General features: G+C 32.0%; 1 protein-coding gene across 1 annotated transcript in view; it reads right to left on the bottom strand.

The window, feature by feature from the left end:
- The window catches only part of LMO3 (LIM domain only 3), a 68,761-nt gene that overhangs the window by 45,013 nt on the left and 400 nt on the right, over nt 1–23,348 (bottom strand). Inside the window, exons 1-2 of the mRNA XM_074195175.1 lie at nt 23,319–23,348; nt 17,359–17,572 (exon numbers count right to left, since the gene is read on the bottom strand). The exon at nt 23,319–23,348 is cut by the window's right edge and continues 400 nt beyond it. Coding sequence (XP_074051276.1) covers nt 17,359–17,564 — 206 coding nt within the window. The 5' untranslated portion in view covers nt 17,565–17,572; nt 23,319–23,348. The remainder of the gene's footprint in view (nt 1–17,358; nt 17,573–23,318) is intronic.

The following is a 23,348-nucleotide window of genomic DNA, read 5'->3' as shown; positions in this document are numbered from 1 at the left end:
TTAGGTGCTTTTAAAGGATGGGGAAATAAATAGAATGGCAAAGGATAACCTGTAAAGTTTCCAGAAAACCATACTTATATAAACAACCATTTACAGATTTAATTCTCCCAAGATCTGCTTAATTACCTATTCTAATTTTCAATAAACCTCATTATATATAATCCTTCCTAGTAAAAAGGCTTATTGTATAGTATATGTATATAATATATATTATATAATACTATGCATATTAAGTCTGTTTTCGCTTATTTTTTAAAAGATGAATGAAAAGTGGTTTTAAAAATCTTGTTTTATGACCTTTCATTATAGGAAGCATATCATTAAAAATCCATGTTCTTTAGAATGAACAATCCAACTTTCTTGAACTTTTCTTTATGGGTCTTTTCAATCCTTTAAATTATCTTCCTAGTAATACCCAAATTCCTCTATAGTAGTCTTCAATTTTAACTTACCAGTCATTGGTTAAGCACCTATTATGTGTTAAGCACCTGGGAGGAGATAGAAAAATAAGAACACACTTAGGGAAGGGATTATTTTGTTCTTCTCTTTCTATCTCCTACCCGGTGCTTAATACATAACTAAGAAGATGAAAAAAGTATCATTTGGCACAAACTATAATAAATTAATACTTAATATATTTTTAATGTTTTAAAGGTCAGAAATTGCTCTCTCAAAAGCTAGCTGAAAATCTCAATTGCCTAAGAGAACAGCAAAACACAATTCATGAGAGTTAAATTAGTTTAGTTCATAGCAAATACTTTGGTTTTTAACACCTGCCTCTTAACTCTTCACAAAATAGAATAAAAGTCAGTGAGATCAAACCTCAAACTAGCTTTTCAAAAAAATCAAATAGTAAACTTCTATTCAGTTTTCTCTGAGGTCTCACTGGATGGGACAAATCCCAAGATATTAAAGTTTATAGAAATAAAGCACAAGTTCTGTTATCTTACCACGCCACGCTGAAAAAGCTTGTAACACAAACTAGACAATGGACCTTAATGTAGCTGTGATCGGAGACCATTCCCAAGATGCTTTCCACTTGATGGATATTCCCAGTCACACTGGTATAAAATGATAGCCTAACAAACTATTGTGGAATTATGAGTCTTATCACTACAAATTCTTATGCTGATAAAACCATAAATCTATGCAGTATTAAAGTAGAAAGAAGATCAAATCAAGTGCTTAGGATGAGTACAAAGGTTTGCTTAAGACAAAAAGGTAACTATCAAAAGTAGACAGCTGGATAAAAAGTGTAGCTTCCCTATCTCAATTTCATGAGTGTTCTCCAAGCAATGGAGAAAGGTAGGGGCTATTCTAAGATAAGCAGGAGAAAGCAAAATCCAGCAAGAGCAAGGTGATGATAGGAAGAGTGATTTGTAGTATAGTTACTCATCTCTATCTTTTTATCCGGGCAGCTAGGTAGCATTAGACCTAAAGGTAGAAAGACCAGAGTTCAAATCTGAAAAATAGATATTTACTAACTGTGTGACTCTAGACAAGTCAGTTAAACTTTTGTTTGCATCACTTTTCTTATCTGTTATATGGAGATATTACCCAAACCCCCCCACATTAGATGTTTGTGAGGATCAAATGAGACAATAAATATAAAGTGCTTTTGTTGTCGTATAATAAGAACTATAAAAAGTTAGCTCCAAGTGTTATAAGTTCACCTTCACTGAATCTCCCTGTGTGGGCCAAGCAGACCTGAGCCACCATTCATCAAGGCATTTTCTCTATATCATATTCAGTCTATGATATCTTTATGGATTGCTTTGAATATTTATAAAAACTATTTTTAAATGGCAGTTTACCTAAATAAAAGCGTTTGCCCAACTTAAAATTCTTTTATTCCTTTAAGTCAAAATGGTCAAACTAGTGATTATAGGTACACAAGCTCAATGAGGATTAATAATCATAAATTTTTATTTAAATTCCTGATATTGTTCAGCCTTCCTGATACCTGCAAAAGCTTTGTTCCAAAACATCAGGGATAGAAGACAAAATGTAATGGAAAAAAAGTCATCCATATAATACCTTTGGGTTTCTTTTTCTTTATCAACTCTAAGATTTACCAAATTGATTTCTTTCTATGAAATTAGATTCTAGCCTTTTTTTGAAGGTTGGACTTGAATTCAGTTACAATAAGTGGTCATAACTTTCACTTCAAATATTTAGAAAAAAGGACTTACAGTCATTTAAAGAAAATTCAAACTCCAACTACTAAAACTATGATATTTCCAACTTATGCCTAGAAAAAATGGCAGCCACTAAGGGACACAGGTATCTAGAATCTACTTCAACTAAGTGTTCAGATCAATCACAACACGATTAGGAAAAAGTCTAATAGCATTATTCACCAACACAGTATCTAGATACATGCTGTGCAGCCAACTGTCCAATATACTTTACATGTATTCATCAAAAGGTCACAATTCAAAAGCATTAAAATATGTCTATTTTAATGAACTACAACATAAGGTAGAAAAGTAATTTTTTGTCTAATTTCCAAAAGTTCACTTTTGCCTTTGTGTCACAACAGCAGTGATGTTTAATTTTAACCCATTCAATATATTATAATTAAAATTTTTTAAGCCATTCAATATAACCAACCAAATTGTTCAGAAACAGTTAGATAACAGAAACTTAAAGAGCATTATCATAGACTTTAGTGGTGAGGAACAAGAAGCTAACAAGCAAATCAGAATTGTTGCTACTCTGACACTACTAGTGAAAATTTTATGAACTGTGTTCTATGATGTCAACCATATTAATTTTAATGAGACATTAACATGGTGGCAGTGGACATTGCTAGAGATATGGTTCCTCAGTGTTAAAATTCCCATCATTCTTCCATTAAATAAATACAACTTTCCTCCACTAACCTGACTTCCTCTCAATGTCATCCATTCATATTACTTAAATGAAACCTTAAGTTAGAGTCATATTAATAACTAATGGGCAGGGACAATCTAAATAGCATGGTCAGATATTCTTGAAATGAAGTCTCAATTCCTTCTTTATTCCTTTCCACTTAAAAGGATGCTTTGCCCAGAATCTGAAATCTGTGCAGTATAGCTGGTAACAAAAGCAATGGTGTATTACATCCTAGAAGCATGAAATCTAAACAAAATTTGATCAAGAAAAGTTATATAATATCAACAAGGTTGATACTGCTGCATGTTTGATTGTGCTGAAGGGGAAGAAAGAGACAAAAAAATAGTAAAAACAGAACAACCATACTCCAGTTCTCCTCCATCCAACTACTCATTGAAGATGACTCTAAGCTAGACATGGTTCTAAAGGTTACCTAGTGGCTGGTAAAGAAACCAATCAATAAAGTTTTAGTTGTTATAAACTCCTTTCCCCTGTTTCTTATTCTTGCATCTACCACTAAGAATTCTAAGGAACAAAACAAGTAGATTATGTAAAGTGACAAATATGGATTCACAGGAACACTAGTAAATTATATAAAGTAGATGTAATTCTAATAAATTGTATAAAAGTTTAGAAGTACATGATCATTATCTCATCTGTTTCTGTGTTTCATAAAATGTCTAGTAAAATCATGTGCAAATACTTCAATGTGGCTTATTATATAATAAATATTAAATCTAATTATAAAAACATTAGAATTAATACAACCTGGATTATATGAATGTGCCACATTAAACATTTTAACTACAGATATGCTTCCCATTATTAGAATAGTTAAATGGTAGTAGAACTTTAGATGATGTTGATTAAAAGAACAACTACATTATTTCACAGGGAGGCTTACATGGAAGATGTTTGCTTTGATAAAGTGAGAAGAATCACTTTCTGAAATTTTCTCCTTAAGATTCAGAACTAAAATTTACCCCAGCACTCCAACTCCTAAAAGCAGGGAGGAAATGCTTGAGTATGATCCTGAAAGCCACCACACTATTTTGAGTGAGGTAATAATGTAGAAAGTAACAACTACCAGAATAAATAAAAGTGTTTTGGTCAGGAAGATTTATTTCCTGGGCCTCATTTTATACTTTTCAATTCTCTAATATACTTATCTTGTATTACAATTGTGTATATAAATTATCTTAATGCCTTTAGTAAACTAGCTCAATGAAGATAAGTATCATTTATTATCCATAAACTCCATGTTATTCCTAGTCTATACAGTAAGAACTTACTGTAATTAAGCATTTTTTGAATGAGAAATTGTGTACAAGATCAAGTATTATACCATATAGGAAAGGTATCTTCTAAATGTATATAAGAAGTGTGTGTGTGTGTGTGTGTGTGTATGTACATTGGTAACTTGGCCTTCATCCATTACTGGGTAGCTATATGTTGCAATCTATATGGAAGGGGATGGGACTTCTGAATGATGTAGAAAAACATTAAGGGACTTTTTGAATTAGCTTCAGAGACAGCTGAGAGAGGTGCTACAGAAATGTAGGAGAAGCTGATTTTTCAATGTTTTCTTGATTTCTGACTCAACTCTCCAGTAAATGTTTAGAGAAGAATTGCTCTTTGGGGAAATTGAGTCTTCCATTGGATGAGTTACAGTCTCATCAAATTCAGCTAAAAAATTCATTTATTTTTATTTTTTGTGAGAAGGAATTATTACAATATATGAATCTTCTCTAACTCTATTTCCTTCCTCTGTTTTGCTTGAAAGTGACTTCACTTGCTAGTCACTATTTGTAATAGACTTCTGCATTTGGTTGTGAGAAGCTAAGCTGGCAAGAGCAAACTGGAGAGTTATCCTTATCTTTTACACCCTAGAATACCAATATTCGAGAAGGGGGATATAGATAGGGATAATTATAGCCTAACATCTTTCCCAGGGACCAGAAGACAGTGTTCAACCACAATGGGATTCCTGACACTTGCTTAGGCACAGTCCTTGACTTTACTCATCTTTAGGGCAGTACAGAGCAAATATCTTTACATGCCTTTGGTGAACACTGTCTATATAGACAACTCACACATGGACCCAAATATTACTCATGTATATAAGAAGCTTCCCAATACATTCTAATCAGTATTTTATAGAGTACAATCTCAAAAGAAAAGAATGTTAGGGAGAATGATGGCAAGTGATTATTACCAGCATTATTACCATAGCAAATGTATACACTGGAATTATCACCTCCCCAGTCTTTGATATTGTTATGCCTCTCATTACAGTCAAAGACCACATTATCTTTATTTTATTATATGACATTAATGACCCGTTTCACTAAAATCTCCAGGTTTATTTTTTTCTTCATTCAGACCATATTGATAATTCCTATCTTATGTGGAAATGAGTGTTTTTTTTTAACCCAAAGATTTTCCCCTTTCATTTTTTTTATTCAAGACCAAAGATTTCACTGTGGTAAGAATTCCACAGTATAGAAACTCCATCCCTACAAAAATACACACACATTAAGAAATCATCTAGGAACTAAGGGAGTAGTCAGAGCATTACAAGGAAGTGTGTACATGTGGAGGGGGAGACAGCTAGGTGGTGCAGTGAATAGAGCACTAGCCCTGAGGGAGGAGGATCTGAGTTCAAATCCAGTCTCAGGCACTTAATAATTACCTAGCTGTGGACCTTGAGCAAGTCACTTAATCCCATTGCCTTGCCAAAAAAAAAAAAAAAAAGAAGTGGGATGTTTGTAGTCACCTGCATGACTGGAACATAGGCCTTACTATCTCCAGGGCCAGCTTTCTAGTCTCTGTGCTATGTTGCTATTTTACATGTAGAATTGTTACATTTCATCTTATCCTATTTAGTCCAAATTTATGATCTATCACAGTAGTTTTAGATTCTGTTATTCAATGATTCACAATCACACCTATTTGAGTCACTGGTAATTTGATAAACCTATTATATATATATATATATGTATATATATATATATATATATTATGTCTTTCTTTCAAATTATAAAGAAAAATCCTGAAAAGCACAAGGTCAAATAGCCTCCTGGAATAATTCACTTGAGACTCTCTTTTCAAGCTAACATGAAACCATTAATGACTACTTTGTTTCCTTCCCTTCTAATAGGCTAACCACAATTAGCCTATATCTTTCCATGTTGTTCGTAAGAATAGAAGTCTTTGTCAAGCACTTGATTAAAACAATAAACTATTCACATTATTGCCCTGCTCTGTCAGTATATTAACTTTGTAAAAAATAAAGTTAATCAAGATTTTAGTTAGTTCCAATCTGACCATTCAATTGTGCCTAGTCTTCCAAACACATTATTTTTTCCCTAGCCTGAGATCTCAGATCTACAAAACTGTAAGGCATCATCTAGTCCATTCTCTTTACTTTATGTTAAAGAATATTGAGTTATAGATTTTGAATGATTTCATTTTAGTCAGCAGCTAAACAGAGAAACCAGGACCAGAACTTAAGTTCCTGCTTCCTTTTCCCTCACTTCTTTTCTTCAATACAATATTGAATTCATATTCCACAATATGGCACTCTTTCTGGAGTCTCTTTCTTCATTCATGTTTTTCCTTTTCAGTTTCCAAACTAAGAACATACATATTCATTCCAAAAGATCCATAATTACCCCTTGGGGAAATATATTTGGCTTAGATATATAGAAAAGTATGCCTTTGTTCATGTTAGACTTGACAGAAACTTTCCAAATCCTCACTATTTTTAATATTTTTTAGCCTCTTAAAAATGTCTCTTCAGGAATTTGAGAATAGTTTTAACCTTTGCTATAAAATTCAGTGATTAGAACAAGATTAACTCGAGATTAATTTAAATAAATTTAAAATGGTATATATATGTACATACATATATATATATACATATATACATACATATATATGTATATGGTAGTTATTATTGACAATACTGGTCTTTAAAGTTTTGGATTTTACATCTATTTAGTATCTTGGTAGTATATGTAGTATACTATGTACTATATGTATATAGTATACTGCCAACACATGAACAAATTTATCCAATGGCTAACAGATTCCCTTGTTCCACATTCACTTAAAGTCAAATTCTCACTGATGTGATTAAATTCTAGTTGGATGGTGAATACTAGTTCAAAGAAAGCAAGACATTTTTTGAAATAGCATAACAAGGAAAGCATTCTTCCATAAATACAAACATAATCAGTGAAAATAATGGATATGCCTTGAGAATATAAGACTACATACATGGAAGGTTAGCTCCGATTTCCAATGCTTCCAAGTTGTTGATATGATTCTATTTCTAAGCATTCATCCTCTGCCAAGTGAATCACTACTTTCATATGGCTACAATTCATTCACCTTGCTCCAGTGGTCCTATGGTTACTTCTTATCCTCAGCAGAAATGTCCTCACTCTTTCTTATGGAAGAAAGAGTGGGCTATGCTGCCATGATTTCAGGTTAAAATCAATAGCTTTTTCCTGCTATAGTAGAAAAAAGAAAACTCATAACTCAACACAACTCTGCTACATGATTTTTTTTAAAAGCCCTCGATAGAATACTTTTCCCAAGAAAAAAGTTGGGTCTGTTTTCCCTCAACTTTAGCTAGAAATGAGAGTTTCCTCAGCCAGAGAAGACTGCTTTTTCCAAATGTGTGCCATACTTTTTGAACTCTCTTTCCTGGTCATTGAATGCTATCTGTACTTCTTTATCTTAAGTTCAGAAATGTCTTAAGACTTCTTATAAGTTTCAGAGGTTAAATCATATCTAATCATTATCCTTTATATGGTAAAATTTGAGTCAAGTGACAAAGGTTTTCAGGATCCACAAGTTTCTTAAATCTAAAACTCTTATTTTCCAATGAAGTCAAAAGGACAAAAACAAACTCTACTATCTTTCTCTTGCCTAGTTACATTTCAGGGACTGAATCTTGTACTGTGGAACACTTATGATTTTAAGCATCCTTCACAAGTTATTTCTAAACATAATCACAATTGTTTTGGTGAGCTGATGCTCACCCTAGATTTTAAAATATCCTGCCTCCTCTGACATTTATAATGATTGGGCTGTGCTTAAGAAATAGTACTCCCCCACCCACCCAATATTTGAGTATAGCTAAATCTAGAAAATAAGTAGACATCTGCCAACTAGTTAAATTAGATATTTTAATTAAAGTGAAATAAATGAACTGTCTTCCTCTGTCACCATTTTTATCTAATCTCTTCATGTCTTCATGCAGGTGCATAACTGTCATCCACACTTAAATGAACTTTTTTGATATTTGATATTTTCTTGTCCCTTCAAATCCCAGATAGCTTATCATATACTACTCTTGTGATTTATTCAGCCACACACTTGAAAATTTTCTTAGGGACCTTTGCATAGAATTGCCCTTTATATTTATCATAGAGAAAGATGAGCTATATAATGAAATAATAGGATTACCTTGTATTTTGCTTAGGAATAGAAGCTCTTTGAGGGCAGGAGCATTCATTTTTATTAATATTTGTAGAGTTTGCTTTAGGTCTAGAACAGCATTGGGGGTACTTACAGAATAATAGGATCATATATTTTGAGCTGAAGGAACCATAAATGTCAGTCATCTAGTCCAAGTCTGTTATTTCAGAGATGAGAAAACTCAGTCCTAAAGGGATTGCCACTCACTCACCACTTCATAGCTAAGTTTGAGAGGAAGGATTTTAACTCAGCTTTTCTGAGCAAGTGCTCTTTCAACTATACCATGCTGTATTGCTTAATACATATCTGATCTGAGTAAATGAAATGAAATCATAATGAGTCATTGAATAGAAACATAGAGGCAACTATGTATTTAGGATATTCTTAAACTACTAGCTGAAATTTACAGGTAAAATTATAGTATCTAAAATGAAAAGTAAAAATGCAATCTTTTCAGTAATAGTCAAGAGAAAGTAACACTAATATCATGTTATATGAGTTTATGTAATTTATCAGGTGTCACACAAATGATGCTCTTCTTACTCTCTAACTTCCTAATCATGCTCTGCCCCAAGAAGACATTATGGGAAAATCAACACAAAAGTCATGGAGCAAGGTAAATAGAATAAATTAAAAATTAAAGTAGCAAAAGGAACTCTTTCTAAAGCATAAGTAGAATATATGACACCCTAAAAAGTTAGGGAGATTTTAACTTCTTTTCATTTAAGGAGGGCTATTAGAACTAGGGGAAGAAAAGTTTATAAGAAGCATAAGAAAAAAAAGCATGAATTTTTAAATTTTAAATCAACCTAATCAGTAGTATAGAAATTCAGAATTTTTTTTCCAAACCTTACAATTTGTTCCTTGTTGAGGTTCCATGGCATGAGCAGGATAGGGATTTGTTTCTCTGAAGTTCCTAAACTATGATTAAAGGTCCAAATGTCTAATCCCCATTATTATTGCTTGTTGGATTATATATTTATGTTTTCATAAAATGATTATTTTCATTAGTAAAAGTCATTTACATAGAAGATATTCCCATTTCATGAGTTAACATATTTTGTATAAAATGGAGTTTGGAATATTCCTCTGCAAACCATATTTATATTTTAGAGTTTATTTCCTTTTTACTTCATTTAGTAACTTTCAATATTAAAAATTTATATATATCATCTTATAATAAAAAATTGTCATTGCCTTGTTTAACTTTAAAACTCCTATACCTTCCAAGATGTCACAAGTATGCTTTTCTCCAACTGACTCTATTATGTATCTCCTATTACTAATACTATTACAATTCTATTTCTACTGCTACTTGCTGTTGCTGTTTCTACTGCTACTATTACTATAGCATGAAACAAAATTATAAAGCCACAAAGTAATTACGTGTGAAACCAAGAATTGCATAAAGGTTATATGGATGAAAAGACTGTTCAAGATGTTTTGACTGGTTCTAAGTACAAAACATAACAATTCAAAAGTTCCACTTAATTTTGCTGATACTCATACATTTCTGTGATAGGAAAAAATGGAGAGAAAGCTCTTGCTCTAAACACAGCTTTAAACTAAAGGAATATTAAATTACAAAGATATAAACATCCCTTTTTAAAATGGTTAAAAATATAGCATTCTATGCTGTATAAGGTAAATAACTATTATAAAGGAAAATTCTCCTAGGGAGTGAAATAAAGTAGGGATAATTTATTAAGCACAAAATCTAACAGTAGAAGAATTGATAACAGATATGCTACTGGCAGCTCTGAAACAGAAGCAGCAATATTATCTGATTCAAATAAATCACAAGGTGATTTAGAATTTTAGATTAAAAATAAATAAGCAAATTTTCTACTGAAAATGTATAACAGCCACTTTTAAAGTGTCTGAGTTTGAAATTACTAGATAACATGTATTGGCAAAAGATACTATCACATTTAAGTGCCAGATTCTAGCAAAGACAATTGAAATGCTTTAAGGTTGTCAATGAAGGAAGAGCAAAACCATGATTTTTAATGTACCAAACTTTTCCCTTCACATTTCACCACAAAGTTGGTTACTTCTCAATTTTTTTCTTTTGTTGTTCATGTATGATTTTTTTATGGTAGTAGTTGGGAAAACAGATTTTTTTTAAACAAGGAAATCATCTACATACTCTATCATTGTATCACTCATCACAAATAGTGTTAAAGACAGAAAATAACAAAGAAATGGAGATAGTGATATTCCAATGTCATATTTTTGCTGTTTTGCTATCACTTTTGAAATATCACAGGTTAATTCTAATATAAAATTAATTTAAAAATTATAAAAGAATGAATGGGAATAAAAAATCTAAAGTCTGAAATTGGAATCAGTTTCCAAGCAAAATAGCATTTAGGTTTAATGTGTTCTGTTCTTCTCATGTTAATTCAATAAATGCTATTAATCAATTCTGCTTCATGGAAAAAGGGATAAAAGCTTAGAATGATGCAAATTCATAGAAACTGTAAGAAATTTTCAGAAAGGAATATCAAGGATGTAATATGTCTCCATTTTATGAAGAAAGATTCAATAGATATTTATATCAATCAACTATTCTAGGCTATTTTTGATACAAACCAAAGTCTTACTATGCTATGCTCACAGATTTTAAGTTTACAGGATTCTGACATTTACCAAATTACTGTTTTTCATTCTGCATTTTCTCCCATCACCACAACAAAGCAAAATTCTATTTATTTTTCATTTTGCATAGTTGAAAGAACATAAAGTTCTATTAAAGGGCTGACCAATTTTAACAGTATGGTTACAAAGCACTATGCTCACTTTGTTAAATTCTAGAAACATCCAAAAATAGAATCTTAAACTCAGAATTCAATATATTTACTATATGCAGAGTAAGCATTTTTTTTTTTTGCAATTCACAAGTAAGTTATTTCTGGATGTCTTTAATCTTAAATAAACTTATGGAAGCAGAAATGTTTTTTCCTACTAAATCCAATATCTCTAACTAATATTTTATATGTGAAAGTTATCTGGTCTGAAGGATTCTATACTTCAAGAAAGATAGTTAAAATAAATAAAAATATAAAGAGCATGTGATACTTTATGATTTCATAAAGACAGTGAAATACTATTTCTAGTTTAAGGTTAAGAAAACATATAATTCACATTCAAAAGGTGAAATTTCATAATTATGTAATGCATATTTAAGATTATAACAAAGTTAAAAATCTATAGAAGTACTCAAACACACACTTGCACAAAAAATTTAATATGAAATTCCTCCTCAAGTCACCATGTGACAAGAACTTATTAAATATTATAAATGATCACTACTTATATTTATTAAATTTTTCTTTCCTTCCTATTGAGCAAGTTGCAAAAATTATTTATGAAATATATTTAGATATTTGTATTGTTCTAGGATATTATGATGTTGTCTACTACATATGAAAATGTATTCTATAAATGATAAAACCAACTAGAATTTTTCAATTAAAAACAACACTTTGAATTTGTCAAAATTAGTAACAGTTTACATAAAGTTCAAAGCATATTATTTTTGGATTAGGAAATCATTTACATATAAACTGAACTTTCATAGGCCTAAGTATTGTTCATGCTAGTATTAACTTGGAAAAATCAATATGGTTAAAAGGGATGATAGTAGTATTTTGTAGTAGTAAAGAAGTACAAGGCTTTACACTAAAATTTAAATCCTTAAAATATCTACGTCTTTGTTTCAGAACTATAAAATGAGAGAATTTGGCTAAAGTTTAACTGAATGACTTTTAATAGCTCTTTTTTCCCACTAAATCACTGATTCTATAATCTTTCCCAAATTTTTGGCTTGGAAGATTAAAATAAAAAAGATTAAAGAAAAATGATACTACTTTTTAAGAAAAAATAAACCAAAAAGCCAAATATTGAATTTTTAAAAATTATTATGGAAAGGATAAATATTGGAAGGAAAAATTAGAAATTTAACCTTATCATTGAATTCTAATTTAACATTATCAAATTGCTGTGCAATGGTAGCTAGATAACCTGACATCAAGCTAGATCATGTAAGTACTAACTTCATAATTTGAAAATTGATATAAATTAATTGCAGCAATATTTTATTGGATCATTACTAAAATTATGTTGAAAAAATCTAGACTGACAATTTATTTCTAAGCCAACTCAAATTTTTAAATTCTGTTTTTTCTCATTAATTTCTATCTTTGGAGCTTTTGAATTAACTTTCATTTAAAATAGGAACATAAAATAGTTTAATATATAAGCAGTCATAGTTGAAAATAAGGTAATAATCCTAATTCAGTGTTCTTATTCATAAATAAGTCACTTGAGAGAAACTTTTTTTTCCACCTAAGATAGAAAAGCAGCATACGTTAATTTTTGTAGGAATATTTTTGTTTTTTCTTTTTTATAAATGAACACAAATTCTGATAGCTTCTATAATATGCAGAGTAAGCAGCTTTCAAAGAGCTATTTGGTAAGATAACATTCACAGATATTTAACTCATACTATAAATTAACTTAACATTTTGAAATATATAACAAATAACTTGGCAGGTTTAAAACAAACAAAACTGCCAGAAAGCCTCAATAGTGAATCTGATGCTATTTACTTTTCTAAAGTTGAAAAGTACATTTTCTTTTGGCTTTGATATTTTAATGAGGGCACTCATGCATACACACATATCACAAACTAATTCTAATAATTGAATGAGCATTAAATATTTTAATCTGTAATTTACAAAAGAGATACAAGCTAAGTAAGGTTATTTCCAATCCATTAATTGTCACTGTTGATATACAATTAGTATTAAAACAACTACTTTTTATGATGGTTATTAACCTTTTGCACAATGGTGGACTGGTGCTTTAAAATTAAATTGAGCTAGACAACTAACATTAATTAATTTTGCATTGTTAGATAAATCTTAACAGTTCTAATTCATCCTAAGTTTATCTTATTTTAGAGAAAAGAAGAGGAAAATGACATCTATAGTTCTTACCTATACAAAGTTTCAAATGGAAGAATTTAATGCTCTTGACAATTCAACATTGGTTAGTACATTTGATCCATACATAGGCTTAGGCATGAAAGTAATATTACTTTGGGAATAAGGAATAATAATTATTCCTTAAATTTAAGGAAAAATATTCTTTTGAGGAACTATTCATGGATAAATTAAAAATTTAGTGGTATAAGAGAGAATTAAGAATCCCATCATTGTAAACACAGCTCAAGGACAGACCATTAAGGTATTCCATGTGAATGTATAGTCTGCAGATACATGCATATATACTCATCGGTAATATTAATTTGGACTAGCTTCCTAAGATCCTTTACCCCCCCCCCCCCCCAGTTCAAACCTATTTTCACAGAAGTCCTTTATTTCAGTGCAGAAAGTACCAAGAGCATATATAGGTACACATACACCAAAATACCTTATTCGCTCAAAGAAGGTGAGAATAAGACTTCAAAATTTGTTTGCCTACAAATGTTTCTATACTTGAGAGTTTCTCAAATTATTTGAGAATTTTTGCCAACTGTCATCACGAGTTAGTTCCTGCCTATACTGAAGTTAACTAAACAAAAACTAAGAAGTTCATGATTTCTTTGCGTCACACATCAAAAAGGATATGTTAAATGAATGAGCTATCCTGCCTTTCTTCTATACAAAGTACTTACAATTTCAATTTTTAATATAGTCATCTAGTTATTTTCTAGGCTAAAGTAACATAACACTCACTTTATCAGGTTTATCCTATCCTCATCCTCTACCCCCACAAGAAAAATAAAATTCCTGCAGTTTTAGAAAAGGAGAAAATAACAATAATATAAAAGTTTCAAGTACTCTACAAACTATGTGTCTCAAATCACTAAATATTAAAAGAGGAAAAGTCCAAAATGGCAATGTCTTGTAAACTGAAAACCAAATTTTCTGATCTAAAATCTTGAATGCAATTGTTAAATATATTAAAAACAAAAATAAATGACATTTTCATTAGTTTTTTTAACTGAACTAATATTAAATACTAAATCTGGACCAAGAGAAATTGATGGAGCTACTAACTTAAAACCACTGGATTTTATTTTTACTGTAATCAAGTAATGAAGTTTATTTGATAATATTTAAATGCATTTATTTGTAATTTTGCTTTGAATGTAAAATTAGATTCCAAAAGAATAAAGATTATAGATTACTTGCACAGAAATTTTTTATCTGTGTATATATTCCAAGGTGAGACTTCATATTTTATACTTGGAAAAAAGTTATCTCTGTATTTTTAACAAGAATCCATTCTTAAATACACACATACACATCTATATACACATACAAACACACATACACACACCATTTTCAAAGAAACCTCAAAGATTCATTTTATTAATAACATATATTCAGTTTAAGTAGGAAATATTCCCTTCATAACTAACTTGAAATGTTAACAAGTGAAAGGCTATTAACATATCTGGTTATTAAATGTGGCAATGATCAATTAAGAATAAATGGATTCTGATAAATAGCTGTATAGTCAATCAGAATTCAGTTTATGTTTTAGAAAAGATATGGAATATTCAAAAGCTAAAAGTTAAGACAGCATTGTATTATTTAGCAAACTTGAAATTAAAACAGCTCAAAAATTTGGGTTGCATTATAGTTTGGTCAATCATGGAGACAGAGCTTTTACATAAAATTACAATGATTTAATGTGTGCAGTAAGAGATACTAATGAATGTCAAAAACCATGTTTAATATTTTAATTAAATCCATGGATGGGAAATGGTTAAAACTCCTTTGGAAGGCCAATTAAGTTCATACTAATGCAATAATGTTCATTTTGCTTTATTATATTTGGAACTATTTTGTCCAGATGTAATGCTGAAAAATTTTGTTTGTGAAGCAAAATTTTAACAGAAAGAGGAACCAGATATTGAAGCTCGATATCCAATTTGTAAAATTTTTATTTAAGCTGAAATGCTGCATTAGTCCAAAGAATTCCTGTTCAGGTCAACCAAGAGTTTACTTTAATGTAAATTTATCCTATAGACTGTTAGCAAATATTATAAGTATAACATGCCATGTGAAATGTGAATGCTTGTTAGTACAGTAGTAGTAAAACTATTGGGATGATAAATCAGATGCAACAGATCTTGCTACTTTTTGGGTGCCTTATCAGGAAATAAAGTGATTTTACAAATAAACTGAGGGGAAGAAAAACTATGATGTCAAATCTTAACTACATAAATAGGCATAGTTCTATTACCTAATACAATAATCAGTTATTTGTATCAGTAATAATCAAAGATTGAAACCAGAGTTATAATTAGGGCATAGTGGTGTTTGAGGCTTTGCCCCAGGGTATCTTCATCAATAGAAAAACCTGTAACTAACTGCCCCTTCCAATTCAAATAAATTGTTCTTATGTTATTTTCATATCACAAATTACTACCATCAATCAAAAAATATGATTTGAGGCTGATTAGTACTGACTCATACTAGGGTGCCAAAATTGTTATTTATAGGTTTAATTAAGTCATTTTTAAATAGCCTCTTCTCACACACTTTTTTAAAGACTAAAGTTCACAGCAACATAATAAAAACAAACAATATATTCTACATGACCTGGAAACATGATATTAGATAGCTAGAAAACTTCTGCATCATTTTAAAGTATGGAACCTTAATTCAAATGAGATATTGTTTATACTTCTAATTAAACCTGTATGAAAATAAGATTGGGTTACTCTGTATAGGAATTTTAAAATCTCCAAAGAATGTGTAATCCACTAAAGTGTATGACATAAGTTAGCAGGAATAAATCACAGCCTTAGATCAAGTTGTATTTCTGACAGGGCTTTAAAAGAGCAGTTTGATTTAAGTTTCCCACCAGAGCATCAGCAAAGAAACAAGAAGTCATCACTTTAAGTCCATTGCCAATGTGAAGTTTCAAATGAGTCCTTCCTTATATAATACTTTTCAACTGTAAAAAAATCAATTCACACTCATTTCTGAAATTCAGAGCATTGCACTTTGTGAATTGACATTTTGGAAGTTAGTGCCTATCCAAGAGTTGGGAACTCTGGAACAAAAGAGACTTATTAGAATGAAGCTTCACCTGATTGCTAGCTTCATTACCAAGGGCATCAGAGCACTCCTATATCTTTTCAGCTGTTTAACTTATAAGGGATATATCATTTGGTAGTTGACAGAGGTTTTTAATATCCTGCTTTTCATACAATTACTGGCAGGTTTAGGTTTAGTTCTTAAAGTTGAGGGTTATTTTGTGCTAGTCAATATAACTTTTGGGAGGCATATATATATATATATATGCATATATATATATATATATATACACACACCACACACACATACACACACACACACACACACACACATATATGAACACACACTAAATGAAGTCCTATACCAAGCTGCAAGGCAAGTTCTTCAAAACAAATGATGGCAAAGAATTTCAATACTATGTTTCTATTACAGATAAATAATTGATCAACTTTTTAGGTTACTAATTCTCCTAATAATTAGTGACAGAATTACTTAATAAATGCTACAAACATTTTAATTATTCTAAAGTAAAAAAAATCAAGTATTTTGTTTTATATATGTATGAATGTATCATAGCCTTGATCTACCTATTTAATTATATATGTGTATGTTATACATATAGACATATATAAATTTCTATGTATGTATATAGACATATATATATACACACATGTATAAAATACATACACATCTGACACATACTAGCATTTTCAACAAACATAAAGAATTGATTTTACAAGTTGAGTAGACCAGGCTACCACACATTGCTGATATTTGGTGTAGTCATTTTTAAATACTGTAATAAGACCAAAAGATAGAACAGTCGAGTTCAACATCAAACTTGAGAGGGTCTGTTGTGATGGAATTCATAAAACTTGTAAATTTTTTAAAAGTATGGTCATCTCTGGTATACAAGAATAATTCCTACCTCAGATAGTCTCTGCGACAAAGGATAAGGTTTGCTTTAGTGTACAGGGTGGAGCCCACCTCTCCCAAACGACAATCACAGCAAGCACACTTCAGACAGTCTTCATGCCAATATTTGTCCAGGGCCTTCAGGAGATATCGGTCCTTGATTTTACGGTTGCAGCCAGCACAACCTTTCGGCTTGGTGTCTGGCTGGACTGAGAGCATTTGTATACCTAAGAAAGTTGAAGGGGAAAAAAAAAAGCAAAGAACTAGAACTATTAGATCAAATAAAAAGACAGACTAAAATCAGACTCTAAAAATTCACACTGCTTTCTTTGGAAGTACAAGGTCTTATTTTTTTATCCTATAGATCCCTACTGAAAATATAAAACTGGACTTAGACTCTCATTTATACTCTAAACTTTCCTTACTCAATTTCTTTCCTTAGTCATATGTTCACCTCTCAGGTATCAAATGACAAAAATAAATTTATGTGTGTGTATATAATTGTATATAATTGTATTTACATATACATATTATGTCCACATATACATGGAGAGAGAGGGGAGGGAGGGAGAGAGAGGGAGGGAGGGAGGGAGGGAGAGAGGGAGAGAGGGAGAGAGAGGGAGGGAGGAGGGGGAGAGAGAGAGAGAGAGAGAGAGAGAGAGAGAGAGAGAGAGAGAGAGAGAGAAAGAAAATGAATGAGAATATTCATGTCATGGTAAGCAGCTGTTATAAATATGAAGCTAAGTAATATTAGATAATTGTATAATGTTTCTGCTCCTGAATAGAACATTTCCCTTGGGGAGAAAATGTGATTAAAATTCTAAACAATTTTTAAAGAAATCTACTTAATAATGCACCACACATAAATTTGCCCTCCAGTACATAAGTGTCAATCTTGAAATATCTGAAATAGCTAGGTTAAAATAACCACTTAATGAGTATTTGGTGGTAGGAAGAGTTGGGTGCCCCCTGTGTGGGGAAAAGAGTTAGCTAACAATAGTTGAAGGGGTATATGACACTGGATTTTATATCAATTAAAGATCCAAGCAATCCTAAAAAAATGTACACTTCAACATAATGTCCTTATGTTAAAAGAGTATAATCACCAGTGCCTACATTAAAATCATATATGTGATATATTTTTAACATATCAAGTTATAATTAAAACAAAATATTAAGATTACATTTTAGAAAGATTTCAGGGAAATGACCAATTAAAGGTACATTTTCACCTCAAAGGTGAGAATAAGAAGCCAGGCAAGGGGTATTAATCACTCCTTACCAAGTTTTTTTAAAAGTTATCTTTCCATAAAAGTTACACATCCAGATACCAGTTATCACGAATGAGATGTCTAGACAGTTCCACAACTGGGCCATACTCTTTTTAAAAAAAACATTTATTTAATGTTTTATTTTTCCCTAATTAGATGTAAAAACAATTTTTTAACATTTGTTTTAAAAACTTTTGAGTTTCAAATCTCTCCCTTTTCCTCTCCCCACTTCCCATCCCCATTGAAAAGGCAAGCAATTTGATATAGGTTATACAAGTGTAGTCATGCAAATAAAACATTTCCATATTAGTCATGTGAAAGAAAATAGAAAAAACTCAATAAAAATAAAAGTAAAAAAAAAAAGGATTCTTCAATCTCTATTCAGACACCATCAATTTTCTTTGTGGGAAGGATAGTGTTTTACATCAAAAATCTTTCAGAGTTGTCTTGCATCCTTGTATTTTGGTCATTCTTTTGATAATAAAATATACACAATCTTTAAGATTCCTCCCTTTTGGATTTTGTACTGAAGATCCAATCTCTCCATAAAGTCAAAGCACTGAATGTTTAAACTGAAAATATCTCCATTCTCTATATAAAGCTTCCTCCCAATCTCAAATACATGAAATAAAGAAACAGAGGCCAAGAGAAGTCAAGTGGCTTGTACTGAGGTCATAGTTATTTAATGTTACAACTAAGATTAGAATCGGAGTCTCCTGAATGGTTTTTTCACTAATTCATTTTGCTTTACAAACATACTAAAGCCCAATTTGGAAGCAGAGAAAAAAATGTTTTGCGTTAATTGTGCATATTCTTACAAACTACTTTAAAGGAAAAAAAGGTCATATTTTACATCCAAGCTATTTCCCCCATTCCACCCTTCCCAATTATATAAGTTTTCTTCAAGTTTCTACAAGTGACATTACAGTAATTGTTCTACTATGGCCTTTAATAATTCTACTTCAAATCATTTAGGCAAAGAGATGATATATATGTACATATATATATATATATCTCATCTCATCTCTTTGCCTAAATGACATACACACACATATATGTGTGTGTGTGTGTGTATGTGTATATATATATATATATATATATATATATATATATAATCTACACTATTTTTTAGTAAGAGACAACATGCATAATTTTTTAAAGAAGTGATGAATATTTGTTAGAATGAAACTTCCTTGGCTGAATGTTTTTTTTTTGTTTCAACTAGAGTTCTATACTAGATGTTGGGTTAAGATTGCTTGGTACAGAATAGCGGGCAAGTATCCATGTGGTCTATTCCTTTCCTTTGAGGAGATTAAGAACCTAAGACTGATAAATCATAACCCTTAGTAGTTCTGCTAAAGCTTACTTCTAGATTAAACTAGAACTTCTTTCAAATAAAGATTCTTTCATAGTAAATGGCTATTTCTAATAAGGTTCTATGGGGGAATGAATTCCATCACTTACAATACGGCACATTTTCTAATTTCCTTAATACTTGGGTGGGGGAAGCAATTTAATTTAAGCATGGTTCTGGATTTCAGAGGCATATTCATATTTGGTATACATGTAATCAAAAGTTTGAAAAAAAAAGACTGCTCTACTTTCTCCAGTTTATCAATCCTGTTTTTGAGCTTTAGTATCCAGAAAAATTAGGAGAAAATTCCCCTGAAAAAACAAACAAGCTATATTTCATAGTTATGTTGTGGTCATAAAGAATATAAGCTCAAATGTCTCAAACAACTAGATACCAGAAATGAGTCTTTAGGAAAACTACACAAGATATTAACAATCTCCAATTTTGTTGTTGTGTTAACATTTTACATTAGTACTTGTTATTCAACTACTGTTTATACTTAATAGACTATATGACCTTGGTCATTTAAGCACAGGTGTAGTATATTTTATGTTACATTTATGTGGCTTCCTTTTAAAAGGATCATATTACTCCTAAAATTAAACATTTCAACCAGACATAAATTAATAGCTGCTAGTTATAAAAATGATCATTTCACAGTTATTCTGCCACATATATAGAATTTATAAAGTAGTCAGCAGATTCCCCTGACCGTTCAAAAATGTCTTTGTAAAGTTACATGTTCATAAGCCAAGAAACATTTCACAAGTTTCTTATAGCACATCAGGAGTCATAACTAGTTTTAGATTGGCATGTAAATTGTTCTGAGGGAAATTCTTATTGCCTCTGAGACCCTGCTATTCCGAGTTATTTGACAGTTTAAGGGAAATCAATTTTTTTTAAAGACAAATAATGGCCTGTGCAGTATGGTGTTCAGAAATAAGTAGAACCATTTCATTTAAACTCTGGTGAGCTTTTAATTGCCTGGATTGTATTGTGAGCCAGCCTAACGGTTGATTGCCTCCATTATACTCTCTTGTTCTGTGCTATTCATCCGCAAAGTCTCAGCTATAGTAGTTAACACAACAAAGTAACCACAACTCTATAACATGTGGGGTTTTTTTTTTTAATAAAGAGATTTTCAACACTTAGAGAGGTTGCCTTTCAACCAATAGTATATATTCAGATAAAAACTACTTTCCCACTTATAATCAATCTCTCTCTCTCTCTCTCTCTCTCTCTCTCTCTCTCTCTCTCAGAAAGGAACAAGAGGGAAGGCTATATAGCAGGTTGACAGCTGAGGTGAGTTAGAAGATGCTAAAATGAGAACGCAGGTCCCATACCTAGGAGCCCTGACACAGATTAAAAGAATTTGACCAACAAGGCCATTCAATTACTGAGGGGTACTAAACAAAAGATTTTCTTTCTTTACCCCACTCCAATCCCCAAATCACCCCTCCCCAACCCCATTTGAAAGCTGGATTGGGCCTAAAAGCTTGTTTTTCTCTGTTCAGTGGCCCAGAGCATCCCTGCAGGCTGTAGCCCCCTAAGGGACAACAATGCAAATAGATGTCCCTATATCTCGGGGACTGGAGCTGCATAACTCCGTTCTACCCCTTCAACTCCCTCCTCCCCACCCTCTCAACCCCCCCTTCTTTTTTGAGCAATGGAGCTGGGAACCAATTTGATTCCCTTTTTCTCCAATGCAGCTGCAAGGCTCAGAGATACTGACATTTTTCCACTCTTATCAGTTTAATTACAGTTACCATGGCAGCAAAGTGCTAGTGCTTGGCAAAGGCCAACAAGAGATTTGCAAGACTGAGTTCAATTTTGATGCAGCTCACATGCAAAATCAAAAAATAAGAAACATACATACAGTATAACAAAGAATTTCTTTGGGGTTTACACTCCAGCCTCTTTTGTGGCCGTGTCTTTTCAGCCACACAGGGATGATTTGCAAAGAATGTAGCAATATTTGTTGCACCTAGCAAGATTAATTGGTTTAAACAGCAGTCCTTCAAAGCAGTTACAAGAAAAAAAAATCTCAGATTATCTTTAGAAAAAACACTAAAGGAACATTAAAAGCAGGTTCCTGCAAAGTACAGCCACGACATGATAGTCACCTTACCAAAACTTTTCTCCTTTTTCTGCATGAGTTGATTTAAGAATGCCTGAGTAGCAGCTTCTCATTGGATTTGGTAATACAAGGAAAAGTGGCAGCGTTCCTTTTGCTTTGGCTGAAGTGAGAAGCTGGTGTTCAGATACACAGCCGAGAAGAGACTATTGTGCACCCACTTTGGGAAAGGGTCGGAGTGTCGGCAGGGGGTGGGGGGAAGGGAGAAGGGTTGACAGACAAGACAACACGCACAAACTGAACCACTTGCACCAGTTACAATGTGGCAGCGTTCAAAATGATGGCGAATGACAAAGCCACATGTTTCCCCTAACTCTGTCCGTAATCCTATAATCCCAGCGGTCTCTTTTAGCTTCGTTTTAACAAATGGATTTGATTAAACTGTCACATGCAGCGTTAGCATACCATATCATGTTCAATATGAAAAAGATCATAAATCTGACTTGTATTTCATAATAGCAATCTGTGCAGCCTCTAAAAATGTGCTGCATCAGTCTAATATCGGGTTATTAGTCCATGTGCACCTCATTTCACTGAATCTTTCTTTCCCTTTCCCAGGTTCCATCCAGACCCCAACACTCAGGCACTCCAGATACTTTGCTACCAGAAAGGTTAGGACAGTTGAGGGAATGGTGTATTTTTGGTATCTATTTAGCCAGGGAAAACGGGTGTTACGAAGAAGGAAGGCTCCAAATTAAACTACTGGAGGGAAATGGGGGGGGGGGGAGGAAGCAGTCGCTGTACCCCACAAAGAAAAAAAATTCCCAAATCATTCTATTCCGTCCCACTGATCTGAATCCTAAAATTCTCTTAAGAATTGCAGTCCCACCTCCTCCCCCCCATTCTATGCCACAAAGAATAAGCGAGGGGAAATGCTGCAGTTCATTGTTAACTTTGACTATTATCTACTCTAATACTTGAGATGTTCAGCGAAGGAGCTTCTCTCCCTTCCTCCATCAGCATCTTCCGATTGTATGTATTTCATGTCTCATCATAAAAATAATGAAGCCTCACATGATTTAAACAAAATCGTCTCAACAGAGCTGCAGCTTGAGCGAAAGTTACAGTGCAGAAGACGATGTGTTGCGGCTCTAGTTTATACCTCATTAGGAGAGGCAGAAAAAAAAATACCCACATAACACACACGCACGCACGCGCACACATACACACACCACAAATAACCCAAAGCTTGTGTATACAGTTGCTTCACTTACCTTCTCAATTAAGCAATACAGGGGGAGGCA

This window comes from Macrotis lagotis, chromosome 7, assembly GCF_037893015.1.
Source record: "Macrotis lagotis isolate mMagLag1 chromosome 7, bilby.v1.9.chrom.fasta, whole genome shotgun sequence".
Lineage (NCBI taxonomy): Eukaryota > Metazoa > Chordata > Mammalia > Peramelemorphia > Peramelidae > Macrotis > Macrotis lagotis.
Note: the sequence above shows the minus strand (reverse complement) of the source record. Positions and strands in the feature narration are given on the sequence as shown.